This window comes from Thunnus albacares, chromosome 17, assembly GCF_914725855.1.
Source record: "Thunnus albacares chromosome 17, fThuAlb1.1, whole genome shotgun sequence".
NCBI classification, from domain to species: Eukaryota; Metazoa; Chordata; class Actinopteri; order Scombriformes; family Scombridae; genus Thunnus; species Thunnus albacares.
In genome coordinates, this window is record NC_058122.1 from 12,485,676 (window position 1) to 12,504,469 (window position 18,794).

At 40.1% G+C, this 18,794-nt stretch overlaps 1 protein-coding gene across 11 annotated transcripts in view; it reads right to left on the bottom strand.

The window, feature by feature from the left end:
* Positions 1-18,794, bottom strand: part of cacna1aa (calcium channel, voltage-dependent, P/Q type, alpha 1A subunit, a) — a 78,660-nt gene that overhangs the window by 19,107 nt on the left and 40,759 nt on the right. For 8 of the 11 annotated variants that reach the window (XM_044330718.1, XM_044330717.1, XM_044330716.1 and 5 more), the window contains 14 exons: positions 13,561-13,660; positions 12,793-12,953; positions 12,411-12,551; positions 12,118-12,319; positions 11,778-11,942; positions 11,236-11,346; positions 9,344-9,427; positions 7,562-7,564; positions 5,925-6,041; positions 5,631-5,696; positions 5,264-5,361; positions 4,938-5,088; positions 4,317-4,444; positions 2,557-2,653 (listed from right to left, as the gene is read on the bottom strand). In XM_044330718.1, coding sequence (XP_044186653.1) covers positions 2,557-2,653; positions 4,317-4,444; positions 4,938-5,088; positions 5,264-5,361; positions 5,631-5,696; positions 5,925-6,041; positions 7,562-7,564; positions 9,344-9,427; positions 11,236-11,346; positions 11,778-11,942; positions 12,118-12,319; positions 12,411-12,551; positions 12,793-12,953; positions 13,561-13,660 — 1,624 coding nt within the window. The remainder of the gene's footprint in view (positions 1-2,556; positions 2,654-4,316; positions 4,445-4,937; positions 5,089-5,263; positions 5,362-5,630; positions 5,697-5,924; positions 6,042-7,561; positions 7,565-9,343; positions 9,428-11,235; positions 11,347-11,777; positions 11,943-12,117; positions 12,320-12,410; positions 12,552-12,792; positions 12,954-13,560; positions 13,661-18,794) is intronic. The other 3 variants (XM_044330712.1, XM_044330710.1, XM_044330707.1) reach the window with 1 other exon arrangement.

The window sequence follows — 18,794 nt, forward strand, 5'->3', positions numbered from 1 at the left end:
AAAATAGGACATGATTCATTGAGAAATACACAGAGCTGGAGGTGGAAAAACCTGGGTCAAATAGTCAATCTTTGTTTTTTTTACTATCCGAAGCAGGTGGAGATCATGGATGGAGTTTCCCATATAGGACAATAGCCTTACACTGCAAAAGCAAAGTAGCATATGAACTGACAACTTCTTTGACACATTATAAATTGCTCTCTTATGAATTATAGATGTGTTAGCACAGTAAAACATCAGTACTATTTGCCCCAAGTCTTCTGGAGAAGGAGAGGGGAGTTGGATAAAGCAATGGCTAGCGATGGAGTGATCTCCTGTGCCTACAGGCTGTTTGGCCGGCTGCCCCATGAGGCTCACAGTGATCTGTCAATGATGTGCCATGAGACATGTTTATCATAGGAGGTGTTACGGGAACATGTGGTAATATGAAGGCAAATTTGTTGTTATCATTCTGTATATTTCTATTCTGATAACAAAATTGTGTGTTCGTGCTATTTATATGAAAGACAGGAGTGGTGGTGGTGGTGGTGGTTATCGGCCATGCAGAAGGCAGGTGAGGGAGTGTTTATGTGTGGGGAGGGGAGCATTATGCAGAGATGAAGGGGGGGCTGGAAACAGAATAGAACTGCATTGACGACAGAACCAAAGGACAAAGAGAAGATTGGACTTGCAGATAGAAAAGGCTGCTTGGGGGCTTGGAGCTGCTACATGAAGGGTGACAGATAAAGAACTGCTTCTGTATGGCAACCAAAGGCTCTCTGAGGAAAACACATCACTGACACAAGCCCTTCTGCTCTCTCTACCATGAGAAATAACAGAGACTCTCTATGTGTAGGGTGATATGACCTAATTCTTTGTGTGTGTATGTGTGTGTGCATGTGTCTGCCCCATCCACAGGACGGAACGAGTCAGAGGACGTAAGTCTAGCGGACCTTCCAAGCCCTGCTGCAAACGCATGCATCTTTGAGTATGTGTGTTGAGCAGCGTCTACATGTGTGAAATGTTTGTCTTATTAATTGTTTGGGGGTTTTTTGTACTTAGACATTTAAAAAAATGCTTTCATATTTACATGTATTTATTTGCAGAATAATATGACACTATTGATTATAATGTACATGGCTTTGGCATGTTTGTGGAAGTGAGCTTGTGTGTTCATCATACACGGTGCAAACGAGCTGAGAAGGTCCCTCTATTCGTTCCCTCCTGTGGATACACATCCCTGTCTAACCCTTCACCCTAATTGTCTTGCTACCTCCACCCGCAAATCCCACACCACCACACAACGCCACAACACCGACCAGCCCACCCCCACTTTCCACGAAAGGAAACAGAAAAAGAAAACAGAACCAAAGAAACAACAACACTAAAGGTTACACCACGTTGAGCGCTTAAATCCCTGGCCCCTCCCTCCTGGACACCCCCCCCCACACCACCCACCCCCCCGACACCCGTAGGAGACTTGGGTGAAGGTGGGGTCCTTTCTGACCTTGTAGGCCACCCGTGCTGGACACCTCTTCCCGAGGCCTAGTGGAGGACACATGTGCCTCAGCATGTCATACATTTCCCTGCAACTGATCCTGCCACTGCATCATCAGCCAGTGCCACCACCCCGTTAACAAAGCACAAAAAAAGGGAGAGATAGAGATATTGAGAGAGATTTAGAGGGAGTAGGAGGGGTGACGGTTGATTAGAGAATAGAGTTGAAAAGAAAGAAGAGAATCAGTGTCAGAAACAGAGAAAAGGGGAGAAAGAGAGAAAAAAGACCAAAACAAAGTAAAAGAACAAAACAACAGAAAGACAAGGTTATTGGGCTGACCTGGAGAGAGATTGTGACCGTGTGGCTTCTCTATGAGCTACAGTTCTCTCTTACAGTTTGTCATGTCAAAAAAGAGAGGGGGTAAATGACAGAGCTTAGGGAGACAAGAGGAGGAATTTGAGAAGTAAATGATCTCTTTAAGCATCAGAGGACAATTCTGCACAAGCAGGACAAAGTTATATATATATATATATACTGTATGTGTGTGTGTGAGTGTGTTTGCACAGAAGAGCAGGGCAGAGCTTGACAGCAGGCACCAAGCTGCTCCTGCTCGGATGGGGAGAGAGGGGAGGAAGAGGAAGGGGTGTCAATGCAGTTTCTGTCTTTCCCCCAACCCCCAAAAACCAAGAACAATGCAACACTACAGTGGGCAACCGTAGCTTGCTACATTATAGCCATGGCTCCACAGCAAGCAAAAGAAAAAAAGAAAAAAAAAAAGAAAAAATAATATTCATTAAAAAAAAAATAATAATGATTTATTTTACAATGTGATAAAATGTCTTAATGTGGATTTTTTTTTTTTTTTCATTTCACTTAGTGCATTTCACATGCTTCTCTGGGTGTCTGCATTGTCCCGCACATTCTCTCAGCATTTCAGAATGCAAGTCGATAATGGTGGAAAAGAAGTTGTAAAAGAAATGAAAAAGAAAAAAAATAATAATAAAGCGGCATTCACTCCATTCCTGGATGCTGTGGCTAGCAAGTGTGGTTGAGAGGTTTTGTTTGAATGGAAGTCAAACCTTGCAGGCCACCCTATGGGGGCATTTCTTGCCTAAGCCGAGAGGCGGGTCGATAACTCGTAATAAACTGTACATGTCCTTATAATGAATGCGCCCGCTGCAAGAAGAATACATGGGGGTTAAGAAACACACTTACACACAGGAAAACACACACACACACACACACACACACACATACATACACATCCAGAAAGAGAGAACATTGGGAGGAAGAGCACAAGATTGACAAGTACACAATATCTGAAAATACTTTACAATATGTTTACAGTAAATAACAGACTCTTTAGACACATCTACACCAGAATGCATATATGCAAACTCTACACCCAAACGCGCTCACACACACACACACACACACACACACACACACACACACACACACACACACACAAATAGTAAACACAACACTTTACTGCATGCCACACATTATTAAATGTGGTCCTTAGCACTGCCAATACAGTTTCACTTTTCCAAAGTCTGTCTTATTCTGTTGTTTTTTCTTTCTCTTCCTTCAGTTCAACACTGATGTGTGCACGATGTAATTAAGGAATTGCTAACTGAGTAGAAAAGCATGTGCTTGGTAAACAGCTAACTGCTTAATAGCTGCTTGTGGTGTGCAGATCCCCTCCCTCTTAAATATGTGTTCAATGTCAGCCATGTGTCTGTGTTTCCAGTGCAGTGGTGTCCATCTGACAGTCAGTAAGGTAGTGGTTGAAAAACATGTTAGTTTCAAGCAATTTTCTCTCAATTTACATAATTTTTTTAAAAGAAGAGTTAAAAAAGAGGCTATTTTTAAAAACGTAAATAACATTTTATACATTTCTAAAATGTATATATAGATTTCTAAGGCATACATACCATAGAATACTAGCAGAGGTTTAGCCTTTGATAATCCGCTATGAACTCTTTCAATTTTCCAATGTCAATTTTGTCCCTCTGTTATCTTTCCTGTAAAACTGATCATTACCCTTCCATTAATTTCATTTCTTCTTCATTTCTCATTCTTTCCCAATTTCCCTGTTTAAAAGGAGTCTATGTGCAGTCTACAGGACAGCATGAGGGCAACAAATGAGCACTGGAATACAGATACCATGAAACTTGGCATGTCTACAGTAGACATTTACACTACAGAGTCAGACACGGGAGGTTTTGTTGAGAGTGTAGACTTTGCCATAATAAGTTTTTGGCGATATGCAGATTCCAGAAGTGGGAGAAGGTTTGGGAAGGGGTAGGAGGATATTTTCGGACACTTTATAGAAAAGGGGAGGAAGAGGACGAGGGAGGGGTTGTGCGGTGTGAGTGAGATAACCAGATGCCTGATGAGGTTATGCTCAGGTCCGTTACAACCCTCTTGCAGCTGTTTTGCTAGATAATTCTGTTGTAATAACATGTCGACACTCACGTTTTGTTTATTTTCTGTCTTTTCTACGCAATTTAAAATATCTTCTGCTGTTGTTTTACACAAATAAAAAACAAACAGTTGCGGCATTGTTGAGAAGTTACTGCTTTCATTGCTTGGGCCTGGCTCTGTGTGAACAAGCATATTAAAACAAGCACAAGAAACATAAAATAATGCATTTGATGTGTCTGAGTGTGACGTCTAAAGTAGTGTCTGTGATTTTACGTGGACTACTAAAGCAAACACCAAAATATGAGAAGTTTATGGATATGACTAAGTCAAAATTACTTTTGTGTTTCTTTGCGTGTGTGTGTAAGTGTATGTGTGCATGTGCATCTAGTGCACACACGTTACCACTCACCAGGCAGCAGGATCATACTCGGCCCATATCCTGACATACTCATCCAAGTGGTGAGGTCCCAGTATAGAAGAATCTCTAGTCAGGTATTCAAAGTTGTCCATGATGACGGCTACAAACAGATTCAGCATCTACACATACATACACATCAACACACACACACACACACACACACACACACACACAATTAGAGTTAAACAGCTACACATGCTACACAACTGACTTTACAAAATCATCAGTTTAATAATTACGTTTTTATGGAACAGCACCAGAAACATGTCAAGTGTCCTGTTCATTGTTAGTTACTGATTTTTATCTCAAGCTGCAACTCAGAGCTGCAGAACAGTGTGAGAGGGGAATATCAGATCAGTTTTTTGTATAGACTAAAGAAAAAAGTGAGAGTGGGACTTTACCATCTGGATTTGGAATCACTTCTTACGCTGCCATGAACATGGCTTTCTTCTTCTCATAAAACACATTAATGTAAGGCAGGATTATACTGTATACCCTTTTTAATCATTCCTGTCTTATGCATGGGCATGTTCCCACATGTATGCAAAATACAATCTATATTTTATGTGTTTTATGCCGTTTAAATGGTATAGGATCAAGAAATGTGCTCACCAAGAATGAACAGAAGAAGATGAAGGAGACAAAGTAGAGGTAGGCAAATTGGCTGCCACACTCAGGCTCTGTATTCCCTGACCGGGGGTCGCAATCCTTACCCCCCAGACACGACAACATGATTTCATGCCATGCCTCTCCTGTTGCACTCCTACAAACACAAACAAGGGATTCCTTGATGTATAAAGGTTTTGACCAGTATAAAGTCTACCACAATTATAACAGGTTTGTTTCTGATGGTTACTTGGAAATGGCAGTTGCACAAAAATGAATAAATACTGCATATATACGGATTTATGCACACACACATCTTCACACACAAGCACCTGAAAAGAAGCATGAGAGCTTGTATGAAGGTCCTGAAGTTGTTGTGCTGGTTGATGGCACTCTCTCCGTCTTCTTCGATAGCAATATTCCCAAACAGCTGTGAACACAATCACACTATTAACACTGAAAACCAGACTGTAGTCGCTAAAGCAGAGCTGAAGATTTTGAATAGTAGTATGAAAGCTTTTCCACGCACATACCACAGCCACAACTTTCACAATATTCCCCCCCGCCCCCCACACCATTATCACCATCCTCATTGTCCTTCCCTATCTCGCCCTTCTGCTCATCATCATTATCCTGTAAAATATATTTCATGTATCCCAAAAGCATTGTAGAAATTTTTAGGTTGAGACTCTCACCCACCTGCATCCCAATGATGGCATAGATGAAGAACAGCATGGCAATGAGGAGGCAGACATAAGGCAGTGCCTGAGGAGAGACAAATGAATTGTTTGGTATTAAGTTTGATACATGTGAACACAGCGTGCATATGTGAGATAGCACCTAGGCATTATTTATGTGTATATACAGTACCAGTCAAAAGTTTGGACACAACTTCCCATTCACTTGAATGTGTCTGTAATCTACACATGTGAATGTGCTTAATATCTGTCTGTGTGTGTGTGTATGTGATATGTTGTATAATTGGGTGTAAACCTTGAAGGACTGAACGAAGGTCCAAAGCAAGATGCGGATGGTTTCTCCCTGCCTCAGCAGCTTGATGAGACGAGCTGCCCTGAACAGCCTCAGGAAACTTAGGTTGATGAAATTATTCTATAGTACCGCCACAACATGACCAGAGAAAGAATGAGAGAAGGTAGGAAAGGAAAAGAAACAATAGAGATGGGTGAAAGAGGGAGGATAGAGGGTTTGGGGTTGGAATAAAGGGAGAGTAGTTTTAGGGCAAAGTGTGCAAGCAATTTTCCTGACACAACCAAAACATTAAAAAATGAGAGGAAAAACAGTCAAACCCAAACTGAAGGAGATTCAAACTCAATACAAATGAAATAACCAGGAGCCAAACAAGTCAAAGCAAACCAAACTAAAAACGGCAAGGCTCCAACAAGCTTTTCATAAACCAAACAAAACAACACAGGGGGGGGAAGGAAATCATCCAAATCTAACTAGTTTCATCCAAATTGGGTTACGTAGTAGTAATTGTGGTAGGAGTGGTGAGTAGTTAAGAGTGCAGGGACGTCAGGACGTTTTCTTGGAAAGACAACCAAATGCACTAATTCTCTCAAGGCAAAATATACAATATTTTAAATGAAGCAAGTCCACAGCATGCAGATGTGCACTAATACAAGACAAAGCAGCACAGCTAATGGCAGCTTATGCACAGTCAAATAGGACTGGCTGCCGAAGTCATGTGGCATGCTGTTGTGATGTCACAGGCAAATAAGAACAAGAGAGTGGTTGAAGGACAACTAAGGTCATTATATCTGAAGGGAATTTCTTACGATTCATTTATTTTCAGCCTTAACACTCTGATTACATACAGTATTTCAAAGGGAACATTGTGGGCCAGTTTATATTTGAATGGAGCATATTCATCTTTTATTTACAAAAACAGTATTATTTATACAAAATCTATAATACAAAGTTCTTCAACCATTTACCACAGTAAAGAACACAAGACTGCAGTTTGAGACTTGAAGTGCTCAAAAGGGACTGGCAGCAGGCACATGCAGGTTCCACCTACAATGCAGCATGTATTACACTGATGTGTGTGTGTGTGTGTGTGTGTGTGTGTGTGTGTGTGTGCGTGTGTGTGTGTCTGTGTGTGTGTGTGTGTGTGTGTGTGTGTGCTGTGAAAATAAAGGGTTCCTGCCAAAGACATGCAAGGGGCAGCATGCATCATTTGTTCTCTCTGCCACGGGCAAAGCTTTGGACTCTGTCGTTGTTACTGGAAACACTCTCCCAGTCACTGTCATATGTGTGGATGTGTATGCGAGTATGTCTGTGCATTCAATGAATGCTAATCTCAGCGGATAGATGTAGCAATCTATTCCAGTTTATACAGTCAAATCCTTTACAAACTGAACACTAGTTCTTAGTAAAGGATATACAGTATTGGTAGGATTTATGACTGAATAAAATATATAAAATGATACAGTGACTGGTAGAGAGGCTAGTAAACTTGGCAACAAATTAAAATGTTGCAAATTTAGAGCTCACTTAAAGTTGAGGGTTCTGGGTAGTGGGGGTCAAGCAAAACATGCACATTTCACAACATTGGCTGGGATGCAGTTAAAACAGATGCAGTAAAATAAGATCTCCAAAAAATTACAAACCATCTACATGTGGATGTTGCAGATATATGGTTTATAGCAGCAAATTTTTGGATTTTTGGTTGGTTCGAAGAACAACCAGAGAGATTGACCAAGCCAGTTGTCATGGGTGGACACAGAGGATTCATAGTGCATTTTGATTGGACGGAATCACAGGAAGTAGTAGGTGTTGGGGGGGAGAAGGGGGGCGGGGCGAAGTAGATTACAGTAGATCGTCGTTAAGTGTGTGGACGATTTAAAGAAAGCATGTAAAAAGATAAAAACAAGAAAAAAATCAATAGTCATTACAGAAACAAGTTAACACAGCAGCAGGTTTCTGTCTGCAGATTTTGTACATCCATAGAGCAGGAATACCAAGGACCAAGACAGTTGGAAAACTATACAGATTCTAAATGAATAAACATGACTATATCAATATACAGACCAACCAGTCAATGAAAGATTAATAATAATCTGGCTGGTGAACAGCATAAATGTAATGCTTGAGTCATTGGTATCCTTTGCTTCAGACAGAACTGATAGGTACAGTGTGTAGGTTACAGTACACTGTGAAAATACTGTATGAATAGCAAATAGCTAAATAACATCAAAGCTATCCAGGAGGTTGATACATGATTAAATGCAGTTTGTATTCCATTCATACCAGGTCTACCTGTAATTCTGTGCACAGCCAGTACATTAAAGAAACTCTTAAGGTGTGTTCAGACAGGAGGTGGTGCAAATCTTCGCCTTGTATTATTCTTGCGGACTATTAGCTTCAAACAACCAATGTCCTGGGAAAATTTGTGTCAAATTGCACCTGCTCACATCTTTCCATTGACTTTGTATGCAATTGTGCATCTAAAAATCACCTTATGTTCTGTCTGAAAACACCTTGAAAATTAGAATTCGAGTGACATTACCCCGTGATATATGCACTCACACAAATAAACATGATATACGCACACATACATGAAGACTAGCCCACAAATGTTTCAGTTTCATGGGCATTTGCCACCTCAGTCTGGCAAATAAATTAAACTTTGTTTTTTTTAATTGGTTCTCAGTTTGTGTTTCAATTTGCCCTTTAGAGTGCTTTCAGGTGATGTAAAGCAACCTCATGCAGCAATATTAGAGGCCTAATTATGGAAAAACAACACCAGAACCAGCTGAGTCAAACCGTAAACTTAAAATAAACTAGATCTATAACGGACCAATAATCTTTCAGATATTTCTTTTCTAGTTCAGTTGCTTTTATTGTTTGTTCACTGTCAGATGTCCTATGGACCTTCAAGACAGCACCAGCTGTAGTTACTAACAGATGACTGATGCAAATGCTATTGGCCTCCTGAGCTGCAACCTGATAATTTCATTGGCTATTAGGTTGCTTGGAGAAGCTGGCTCGCTACAGAGCATCAGCATGCTTCCTGCCTTGCTGTCAGTGGCTCAGTGCTGGCTAACAGTCACTGGTCTCTCCTCATCCCACCAACTGGGACAATTATATAAGACTTTCAAGAGATGTTCATGCATGACTGAGCAATGCAAGACTTAACAGTGGCCTCTAACTCATGCTCTCCCCTAACTCCTTGTCTTGTCTACTGTATGTTTTTTAGCTTATGTGACAGATGTGCAAGCCTATGGACACATGCTGAAGCTCACCTAACAAATATGCATAATTGCTCAACAAACATACACTAAACAAACATTGCAAATACAATATCATATATCTGTGGCTACAGTTTCGACTCCTCAGTACAGAGCTCTCAAACATACACGTCCGCACACATATCAGATCCTGCTACTTACCCCAAGCTCGGTGACCAGAATGTCAGTAATGCTGCCCAGAACTGTCACACAGTCGAAAATATTCCAGGCATCTTTGAAATAATTCTGAGAACAGGACAAGAGAGAGACAGAAGAGAAGAAATAGAAGTGAAAGAGGCAAGAGAGGGGTAGAGAAGACACAGGAGGTGGAAAAAGGAAGAGGCGACATGACAAGAGTGAGACAGTAAAATGTAAAAGAATATGGATGTGGCAGAGAAGCAGACAAAGGAAGTAAGAAATTAATAGAAGAGATAAAAATTTAAAAGGGAAATGGGCAAAGAAATTATATGAAGCAAAGATGGACAACATTGGAATATAAAAGTATGAAAGGAATGAAAGGTAAAGCGTGAGGGAAAAAAACACAGATAGAGAATGACAGTCAGACAAAAAGAGAAAGAGAACAAGAAAGTGAAAAAAAAAAAGATATGTCAGTGTCGGACAGGAACAGGAAAGAAATCAGATGAGACAAATGGACCATCAGGGACGGTACGTTGGATGAATGCCAGCAGACAAGTTGGGGACAAATTGTACCGCATCAGAGGACTACACCAGCCATCAAATGTCACTTACTGTATATCATAAACCAAACCCGCACAAACGCATACTTTTAAAAAAAGTCCTCTTAGTTTTTTTTAATCTTTCTCTTCTTAAAAGAAAAACTATGGGATAGTGAGGATCAAATGCTGATGATGGAGGTCTGCTTCTTTTGCTCTCCCACATATTGCCTGAAGCCAAACTGTGCATTAGACAAGTGGAGGGACATAGAAAGAACAAAGGAGGCAGCTATTAAAATAAACCACCTTGACGAACACAGACGTCACCCACCCAGTCCCTGTTATTTGTGTGTACGATTCTACAAGTAGTGTGTGTTTGAGTGCGCTTTCCCAGTTCAAATCCTATCCCGCTTAATCTCCACCTTCTCCGTAATCTCTGCTTCTCTTTCTACCGCCTAGCTGTCATTCACCCTCATTCCTCTAATTATTACTGTTCCCCCTCTCTCCCAGCATTTATCCCTAAACTATTTCCTCCATCAATTTCCTTCTCCTTGCTCCCTGCCTCCCTCCCATTCCTCTGCAGCTAAGATGACTGCACATTTTACTGCTGACTTCTGGCAGTTTTCTTTTTACCTATAATAGTATCTCTCTAGCTTGCCATCCCCCCACAGTTTCTCCTAAAATATGTGAGCAACAATGCAAGACAGACGATGTGTTCCAATGTAACAAAATAACCAATGAGCTTGGGGTGAACCCTTTGAAGCAGAGTGGTATTTCATCTGCAGAATCCATTGTTTTCCACATCTTAGTCTCTTTTAGTTTCCTATTTGTGGTTATCAGACATGAGTCTTACCATTTTCGCAAAATGGTTTGATCTTGCTTTACTTTTGCTTGCTTTACTGCACTTTTACAGCTTTAAGGACATAATTACCCAAAAACTCAACCTTGAACAGTTTTACAAGGTGAATTTCAGGCAGGATAGCATGGTTCTACATTGAATTTTAGGTGCTGCTGTTGGCCAAGTGGCACTTTTTTATTCTAAATAAAATGCTAAAAATCTTTCTGGAATGTTTTTTCTCGTTAAATTTGTGCGCTGATGAATCTCAGGCTCTGAGGCTCTGCTTTTGTCTGTCAAAGGCCGTATTTATTGTCTCACTGTTGCAAACTGCCTAGTAACCCTTAATAATCTACGTGTGTACAACATTATTGTGTAATGATAATTATAACAATAATGATAATATAATATATAATAATGTAATATAATAATAACTTGAGAGCACTTGAGTGTTGTTTGCAGAAACAACACTCAAACAAAGATACAGTAAAGCACTGGCAGTATATCCCCACCACACACAAACCCACACACACACATACACTCACCAGTGCTCCAAAGGCGATGATCTTGAGTACACACTCCATGGAGAAGAGGGAGGTAAACACTATGTTCAGGTTGGCTAACACACCTTCATAGGTATAAGAAGCTCCGTCGTACTATAAACAAACACACACAGGCAGCGCACACATACACACGTTCATTTACAAAAATGACAGAATGGATCGCCATACACACAAATAATTGTGCATTAATGTACACACACAAACACACACACACATCACCGGGGACAGAAAGAAAGGTGAGTATAAAGGCATATAAAGAGACGAACAGTCCAGCTCATCCAGTGGAGAGTCAGACATATTAAAATTTGTTCATCACTGGAAATCACAGGAAATAGCAACATCTAAATCCAAATTAATGAGAGTTTACGTTTTGTAACTGAGGGGGAGACAGAAAGAGATAAAAGTACAAAAAAAGAGAGATGTCAACTTCTAAAATGTAATAGTCAGTAGTTAATGGTTTTTGATGTGTGTTTATGTTTATATGAGCATTACTGTTTCTATGTTTGTAGCGTGTAGACTTTTACCTTCATCATCAGCACAACCGTGTTGAGCGCGATCATTGCCATGATAGTATACTCAAATGGCGGCGACACCACAAACTCCCACATTCGGTATTGAAAGCTCAGCTTGTTCTGGGGCATGTGGCGTGTCAGAGGTCTGGCGTTGATGGCAAAGTCTATACAGGCTCTCTGCAAAAGAAGACCAAAAAAAAGATGGTTTTGTTCTTATCCTGCCATGATCTTCCCTCATTCTTCCATCCATCCCTTCTTCTCTACCCAGTAGTTATAATGCTCCTTCGTACAGTCAACCTCCCAATACTCTCAATAATCTCTAGCCACCTTCGCTCCATTAATACTTCTTCACCTCGTTCTTTTCTAAACTGTAGTCCTCCATCATCTTGTCTCCTTGCTCCTGGAAGGTGATGATGATGAGAGCCACGAAGATGTTGACGAAGAAGAAGGGGAAGACCACGAAGTACACCACGTAAAAGATGGACATTTCCATCCGGTATCCTGGGCTCGGGCCCTGATTCTCATAAGTCGCATCCACTGAATGTTTCAGCACTCTGCAAAAGAAGAGAGGGGGTACAGGGGGTGTTAAATGTTGTCTGAAAGCATGCGCGTTGCATGTGGCTGCTCATGTTCATGTATACTCACTGCGGCCACCCCTCTCCAGTAGACACGGTGAAGAGGGTAAGAAGGGCCCAAGCCACGTTGTCGTAGTGGAAATCGTACTTCTTCCACTCCCGCTTCTGCGCCTTCACTTCGTTATCACGTTCATACACCAGATACTCGCCCCTGAAATACACATAGCACATCCTCAACACATCCAAAAGGAGGACACTTTGCTACAATACTGATATAATCATGTGTTTCTTAGTAGATAGTGAAGAGGCAAAGGAAGGGGAGGAGACACCTGAATTGTTTTAAAACCATATGAGACAAGCATTGTGCATGAAGGGGCTCATCTTAATGCTAAGACAGAGGCCAAAACATTTTCACCAATCAGGGTAAGTTATTACAGTTGGTAATTTCTGACCTGCAGTCGCGCTCAAACTCTTTAGATTCATCAGTGCAGTAAAAGAAGCGTCCCTTGAAGAGCTGCACAGCCACCACAGCGAAGATGAACATGAAGAGTAAGTACACAATCAGGATGTTGAGCACATTCTTCAGAGAGTTCACCACACAGTCAAACACAGCCTGAGGATCAAGAAGGGGAGATGGCAGAAGGAGAGATGGTAGTTATTATATGAAAGAAACATGTAAGCTTTAGATTATTTGTGTATTTTGATCTTTAACTGTGACGTCAAATGCTACTGAAGGGCTAAGAGATAAAATACAAAAAATATAGTTCACTGCGGCCCAATTTGTACTACTGTACGGAGGCAGATTTGCATTAAAAACAAAGCAACATGTAAATGTCCAAGATATTTGGGTTATTGATTAGATGGTCAAACATCTTCAACATACACATGAACCTTGAAGAAGAGCGGAAGAATTATGACCAAAAAATGGCATAAAAAATCCAGGTCCAGGCACTCAAGGTAGGTTGAAAAATAGATGGGCTAGAGTCCTTAAAAGACACACTAATGCATGTCCCCTTGCGCCTTCTTCAGGGTGTGGAGACACAAAGAAACAAACACAGTAACTATAGTTGCAGCCACCAAAGGTGTGATACACACCTGCATTTTTTATGCCATTTTTTTGTCATAATTCTTCTGCTCTTCTTCAATATTATTCCCTTCCATGAGCACTGGTGGTTTGAGGGACACCAGCAGCGCCCCTGTTACGTCTCTCATAAACATACCTTGAGTTTGGGGAGACGTTTTATAGTCTTCAGAGGTCGCAACACTCTCAGTACCCTCAGAGACTTGATGGTGCTGATGTCTTTTCCCTTACTGCTCCCCCTGTATGTGCACATACACACATGCACGCACACATACACACACATACACACAGACACACACACACAAATTAAGAGAGTCAGCAACTTCACTGGGATATGACAGGCTTAGTCCTCTCGATTCCAAAATGGCAGTGGGCAGCCATTCCTTGATGGTATTTGTGTCCGAGTTAACTCAAAATGAGTAACTGCGTCTGGGTTAAATACATAGCAACACATGCTGCATTGCTATTATATTACGCTTTAGCCTTATTTCTGAGTGTAGGGTTAGCATTGTAGCTACATGCTAGAGTTAGGTGGTACTTTACAACTACAGTGCATGCTATGGGAACAACTGATATCATTCCTGTCTGAATGCTATCTAGTCGCTACACTTTTACACGTTTAATACGCTGCAATGTATTTCAATGCTTTACAAAGATGACTAAAGCCTCGGCTTGCACATGCCCAGCTAATGGTGAAACGTAATCATGCTGCATTGAAACCTTGCTTTCCATGCTGCAATATTTCTTCTTTTAAGCAGCAGTTTGAGTGACAGAGAACTCAATTCTACATAGAGACATTTGCAGAGAGAGTTTAGTCATGGTCTCAGCGAGACATAAATGACCCCATATTTTCTGTTAGCAGCTGACTAACAGAAGCCTTGTTAGAGTGGTAACAGGTACAATTAAGTGCCTTCCTGTATATAACATACCGTAAATAACATACTGACAGCTTGGAAATGCTCCCCATTATAGATAGTTAAAAAGGTTAAAAAAAAAAACTCCTTAAGCTTTAAATATACAGTAGGGTCCAAAGACTCTCCCATGGGAAAGTGGTCCCAGACCTTTCAACTCTACTGTATGTTAAAGGAAGTGTCACTATGTGTCAAAAAGTGGTAAAAACTTGAATAAATAGTCAAACTCTCTCTTTTGATGACTCAATTTCTATAAACTCCAAGCTACCACTAGGATAGGCTGGTTTCACAGCATTGTTCAAACAGCATGGAATCTTGTCTTGTAGGCCCTTTGGCAAAGACAAAGATTTTTTAGCGAGCATCTCTTGATGAAATGCTGAGCCAAACCTCTTTTTTTTCACTGGCTTTCTTGGTACATGTGTAACAAATGACCCAAACCTTTTGTTTTAGTTGCACTCAACACTCTTCACAAAGCTAAAACATCACAGATTTAAGAACTACAAGTGAGTCAGCCAGTTAACAAACTGACTTAGTGCCAAGCTAAATATATGAGAATCTAAAGAAACAATACAGTACTAAACTGATGCTAAAACTGGCTATTCTGAAAGCAGAAAAATAATGACCTGCTTTTGAAATAACTGGCTAACTTCTCAGCATCTAGAAAAATTTACAATGGTTTTAACTCCCTGGCCTGATTTTTCTAAATTTCTCATATATCCAGTATAAAGATCAGGGTGAACAGATTAAAGCAAAAGGTCATTGATACTGGTCCTTAGGGGAGAAGCAGCTGTATGTACAGCCGCATGTGTCTTACAGCTGTTATGCCAGATGGTAGACTTCTGGTGGTTGTGTGCATGTCGATTTTGTGTGTTTAAGTGTGTACACATGTGTATTGGTGTGTGTCTGTGGTTGAAAAATCAACCTAATTGTTCTTTCCGTATGGGGACTTTCTGATTACACAGCTCTGTTTACATTTACTGTACTCTTGATTATTTTCTGTGATTCACCTGCGATTAATATTGTAATTTCAAATGTTTTTTGTGTGAATCATCAGAAGATTTGACACAACTTGAGGTTTAGTTGTGTTTGAGTCAGAGCTCTTCCATGGTGAACAATGGGAACAGAGAAGGACAGACAAGTACAGAAGTCAGCTGTGATGATGAGTGGATGAACAGAAAACAGATGTGTGACCAGAAGAACAGGTACTGAGAGTGCAGAAGGAAGAAATGAGGACGTTAAAGAAAGAGAACTTTACCCGCCGCCGCTGTTGGTGGTCCAAACGGAGAGATGAGAAAGGGTGAGAGACAGCGAGACAAAGGGAGGAGAAAGAAACAGAATGGGACACAGAGAAAAGAGGGATTTCGGGGGAAAACATCCATATGAGAGACAGAGAGAAAAACACCAGGCCTGCTTTTTGTTAGATCAACCCTCCCACCCATAGACTACTGATACCTAATTAATCATACACATGCAAATAAACACGTGCAGTCACAATTTGGACAAAAGTGTGACTAGAGCACAGCACCAAACGACTGCCTTCATCACTGATATTTAATTAGTGATGGGTCTACAGGCCAGACGTCACTTCTGGGAGCAATGTTTACTGGTATTATTATTTCAGCTGAAAAATGCGGGTGGATTAATTGTTATAGATTGCTTAAGTGCATTAAAATTTTTACTACATTGTATTCTAATTCCACCAAAATCTTCCAAACCTAGTTTACACTTTCAATTTGGTCTTGAGTTTGTCGTGCCCTAACTACATCATGGAATATGTTAAGCCTTTGCCACATTGCAAACTTTTAAAATCTGCAAATTAGCACTCCCTTTCAACAACATAGATAAACGGTTAGCTGAAATCTAATGAGTCATATGTCAGTGCTTAAATTACGATTGAGGACTGCTAAAAATGCCTTTTGTCAGTTTTAACTGAAAGACCAGAGTGCCCACACATAAATTTAAAACACACAATGTCTGCTGGAACAAACATTATAATATCTCAAAATGTCAAATGTCAGTGTCAAACTCTGTCATATATCACGCAAGCGTCTCTGCTTTGGAAGCCTGTCTGGACATTAAACTCAGTGCGGCTGCAGAAATGTGCAGGACAGCAACACAAGCGGTCCAAGACACTAGCAGCCCTCAGACCAGACTAATTGGTTTAAAGGAGCGATAAACATCTCCAATGAGACTGCTGAGCCTATCTGGAGTGCTGTTTGATTTCCACCAATTGAATGAAGGCACTATCTTGATGTGTATGAGTCTGTTCTGACTGGCTTGAATCTCCCCATCGGCCATTAGTGTTGTTAACCCCTATTGTAGTTAAATCAGACTTTATTGGTTGAACTGGCTAAATTGATTGTTTTGTGAGTTTGTCTTATATGTGCAAAAGCAGCATGGAACAGACTTTTCTGTATAATTAAAAATAGCTCAAGTTCACGTTTACAATATTAAATTTATTTTCTAATATTAATGTAAAAAGCGTATAAAATTTGTTAGGTGCTGTGCAGTTGTATGCTCTTCAATTATTTGAAATTTTTCTGTAATTACTTAGATTACATGATTGTCTATTTTTTCAGTCCATTATCTTTACCTTCACTTTAAACATTGTGTCACCACATATATCTTTTTTTAGCCCGTACTTAACATTTCCTTCAAAACGTACAGACACAGAGAGACACAGAGAGAAAAAACACAGACACATATAAAGTTGACCCACATATAAATATGTAACACAACGAGGTAAGAGGAGACAGAGTTAAGGACAGAAGCACACAGATATATACACACGGAACGGAAACACAGATAGTTTTATGTGTACCACATATACAACTAGATTCAACTGAAATTAGGGGGAAGAGTGTTAGTGAAAAAAACATACAAATAGAAATGATTCAGAGAGGAAGACCAGGGCAAAAGCCGATCTTGTAGGTGAGGCACCACCACTAGAACCCTGGAGCACCTGCCGCATGTTTGTTTTCTTTATGGGAGAAGCAATTCATCAACTTCATGGAATCAGTAACAATGTACATAAGTACGAAGGAGTAGTGGGTGTTCAAATAATTGAAATCTCTTGTGTTGTCTTTTAGGCTTAAGCTCACATTCATATGTCTCGGGTTTGTTTGATTGTTTGTTATTCTACAAAACTTATATAATGTAAAATCATGTTTAAAATATCTGAAGCAAACATTCAGTTTTTCTTTCAGTCCTTCAAAATAACAGAGTTTTTCATTGATTTTACAGAATCATTAAAGGAGAACTTCTTTAGAGAAGTGGCAGAGACACCAATTCATCTGTTGACAGTAGTTTTAACGTACAGTACCATCATGCAATAAAGCCATCGGACATGAAATTAATAAAATTAATAAAAATAGATGGTGTGGCTTCAACCACAAAACAGTATATTAGAAGGAAGCTGTCCATTAGTATTCAAGTATCCATTATCTTTCCTCAAGGTAATGATACTGCTGGCCACAAACTACAGCGTAGAAGGTAACCATTGTTTTATTCTCTCCAAATATCAGGAGATGTAACAGTAAATTTGAATAATGCATAGTAACTCTGTAATGGGCATGGTTTGAATGGTTAAAGGATGGATTTTCCCAATTTCATAAGCTTGTGGGGTCCTTTCTTTCTCATATTCACAGCTGACCTGAAAGAACTCAATTGTGTGGACATGTTTGAGGTCAGAGGGAGGAGGAGGAAGAAGTAAGAGAGATGTTGGGTGTTGCTATGGATAGTGAAATAGGTGAAGGGTTGGAGGAGGGGGTGAGATAATTAAAGCAGGGGCAGCCCAGTATTTTGCTTTAATGAACAACTTTAGGTTTACTGTAGTTCAGCTTCCTCAGATTTAAGGTAGTCTGAAAGCTGAGTGATTGAGACCAAACTCAGAATCCAATGAGAAAACAGTTTGAAGGAACATTGAAGGGACAATGTTAGAAGATACCATGCTGGGGAAATGCAAGGTGGAGAGGTTTTCTTTTTTTTCTTTTTTTTTTACACTAGGCAAAGTTCCCATCAGCTTATGACTCAAAGTCATCAAGCTGTACCAACTAAAAACAAATAGTTTATCAAATGCCTTATGCAATGCATTATGTCACTTAGCCATTTCCATTTTAATATGCATGGATATGGAGACCTTATGTGTGAATGAAAGCAAACCATCCACATCAACTGAACCTCTGAACGTTACTCTCAGTTTCATTTCAATGAAATTCCACCAAAATTTAAAAATATATTTTACTTCATGGAAATGGTCATGTGGACTCTTTACAATCCCAATCTTTGTGATAATCATTTGTGGTAATCTGTCATCCCAGTGACTAAATATCTGTTCAAGTCCAATCTAATAGTCAAGGCAACAATGCTATTTCTTCAGTCCTGCAGTACTGTACACTGGCCTGGATACAATCCAGTACAATAGCCCAACAATAGACTAACTTTGTAAAGCTTATAATGTTTA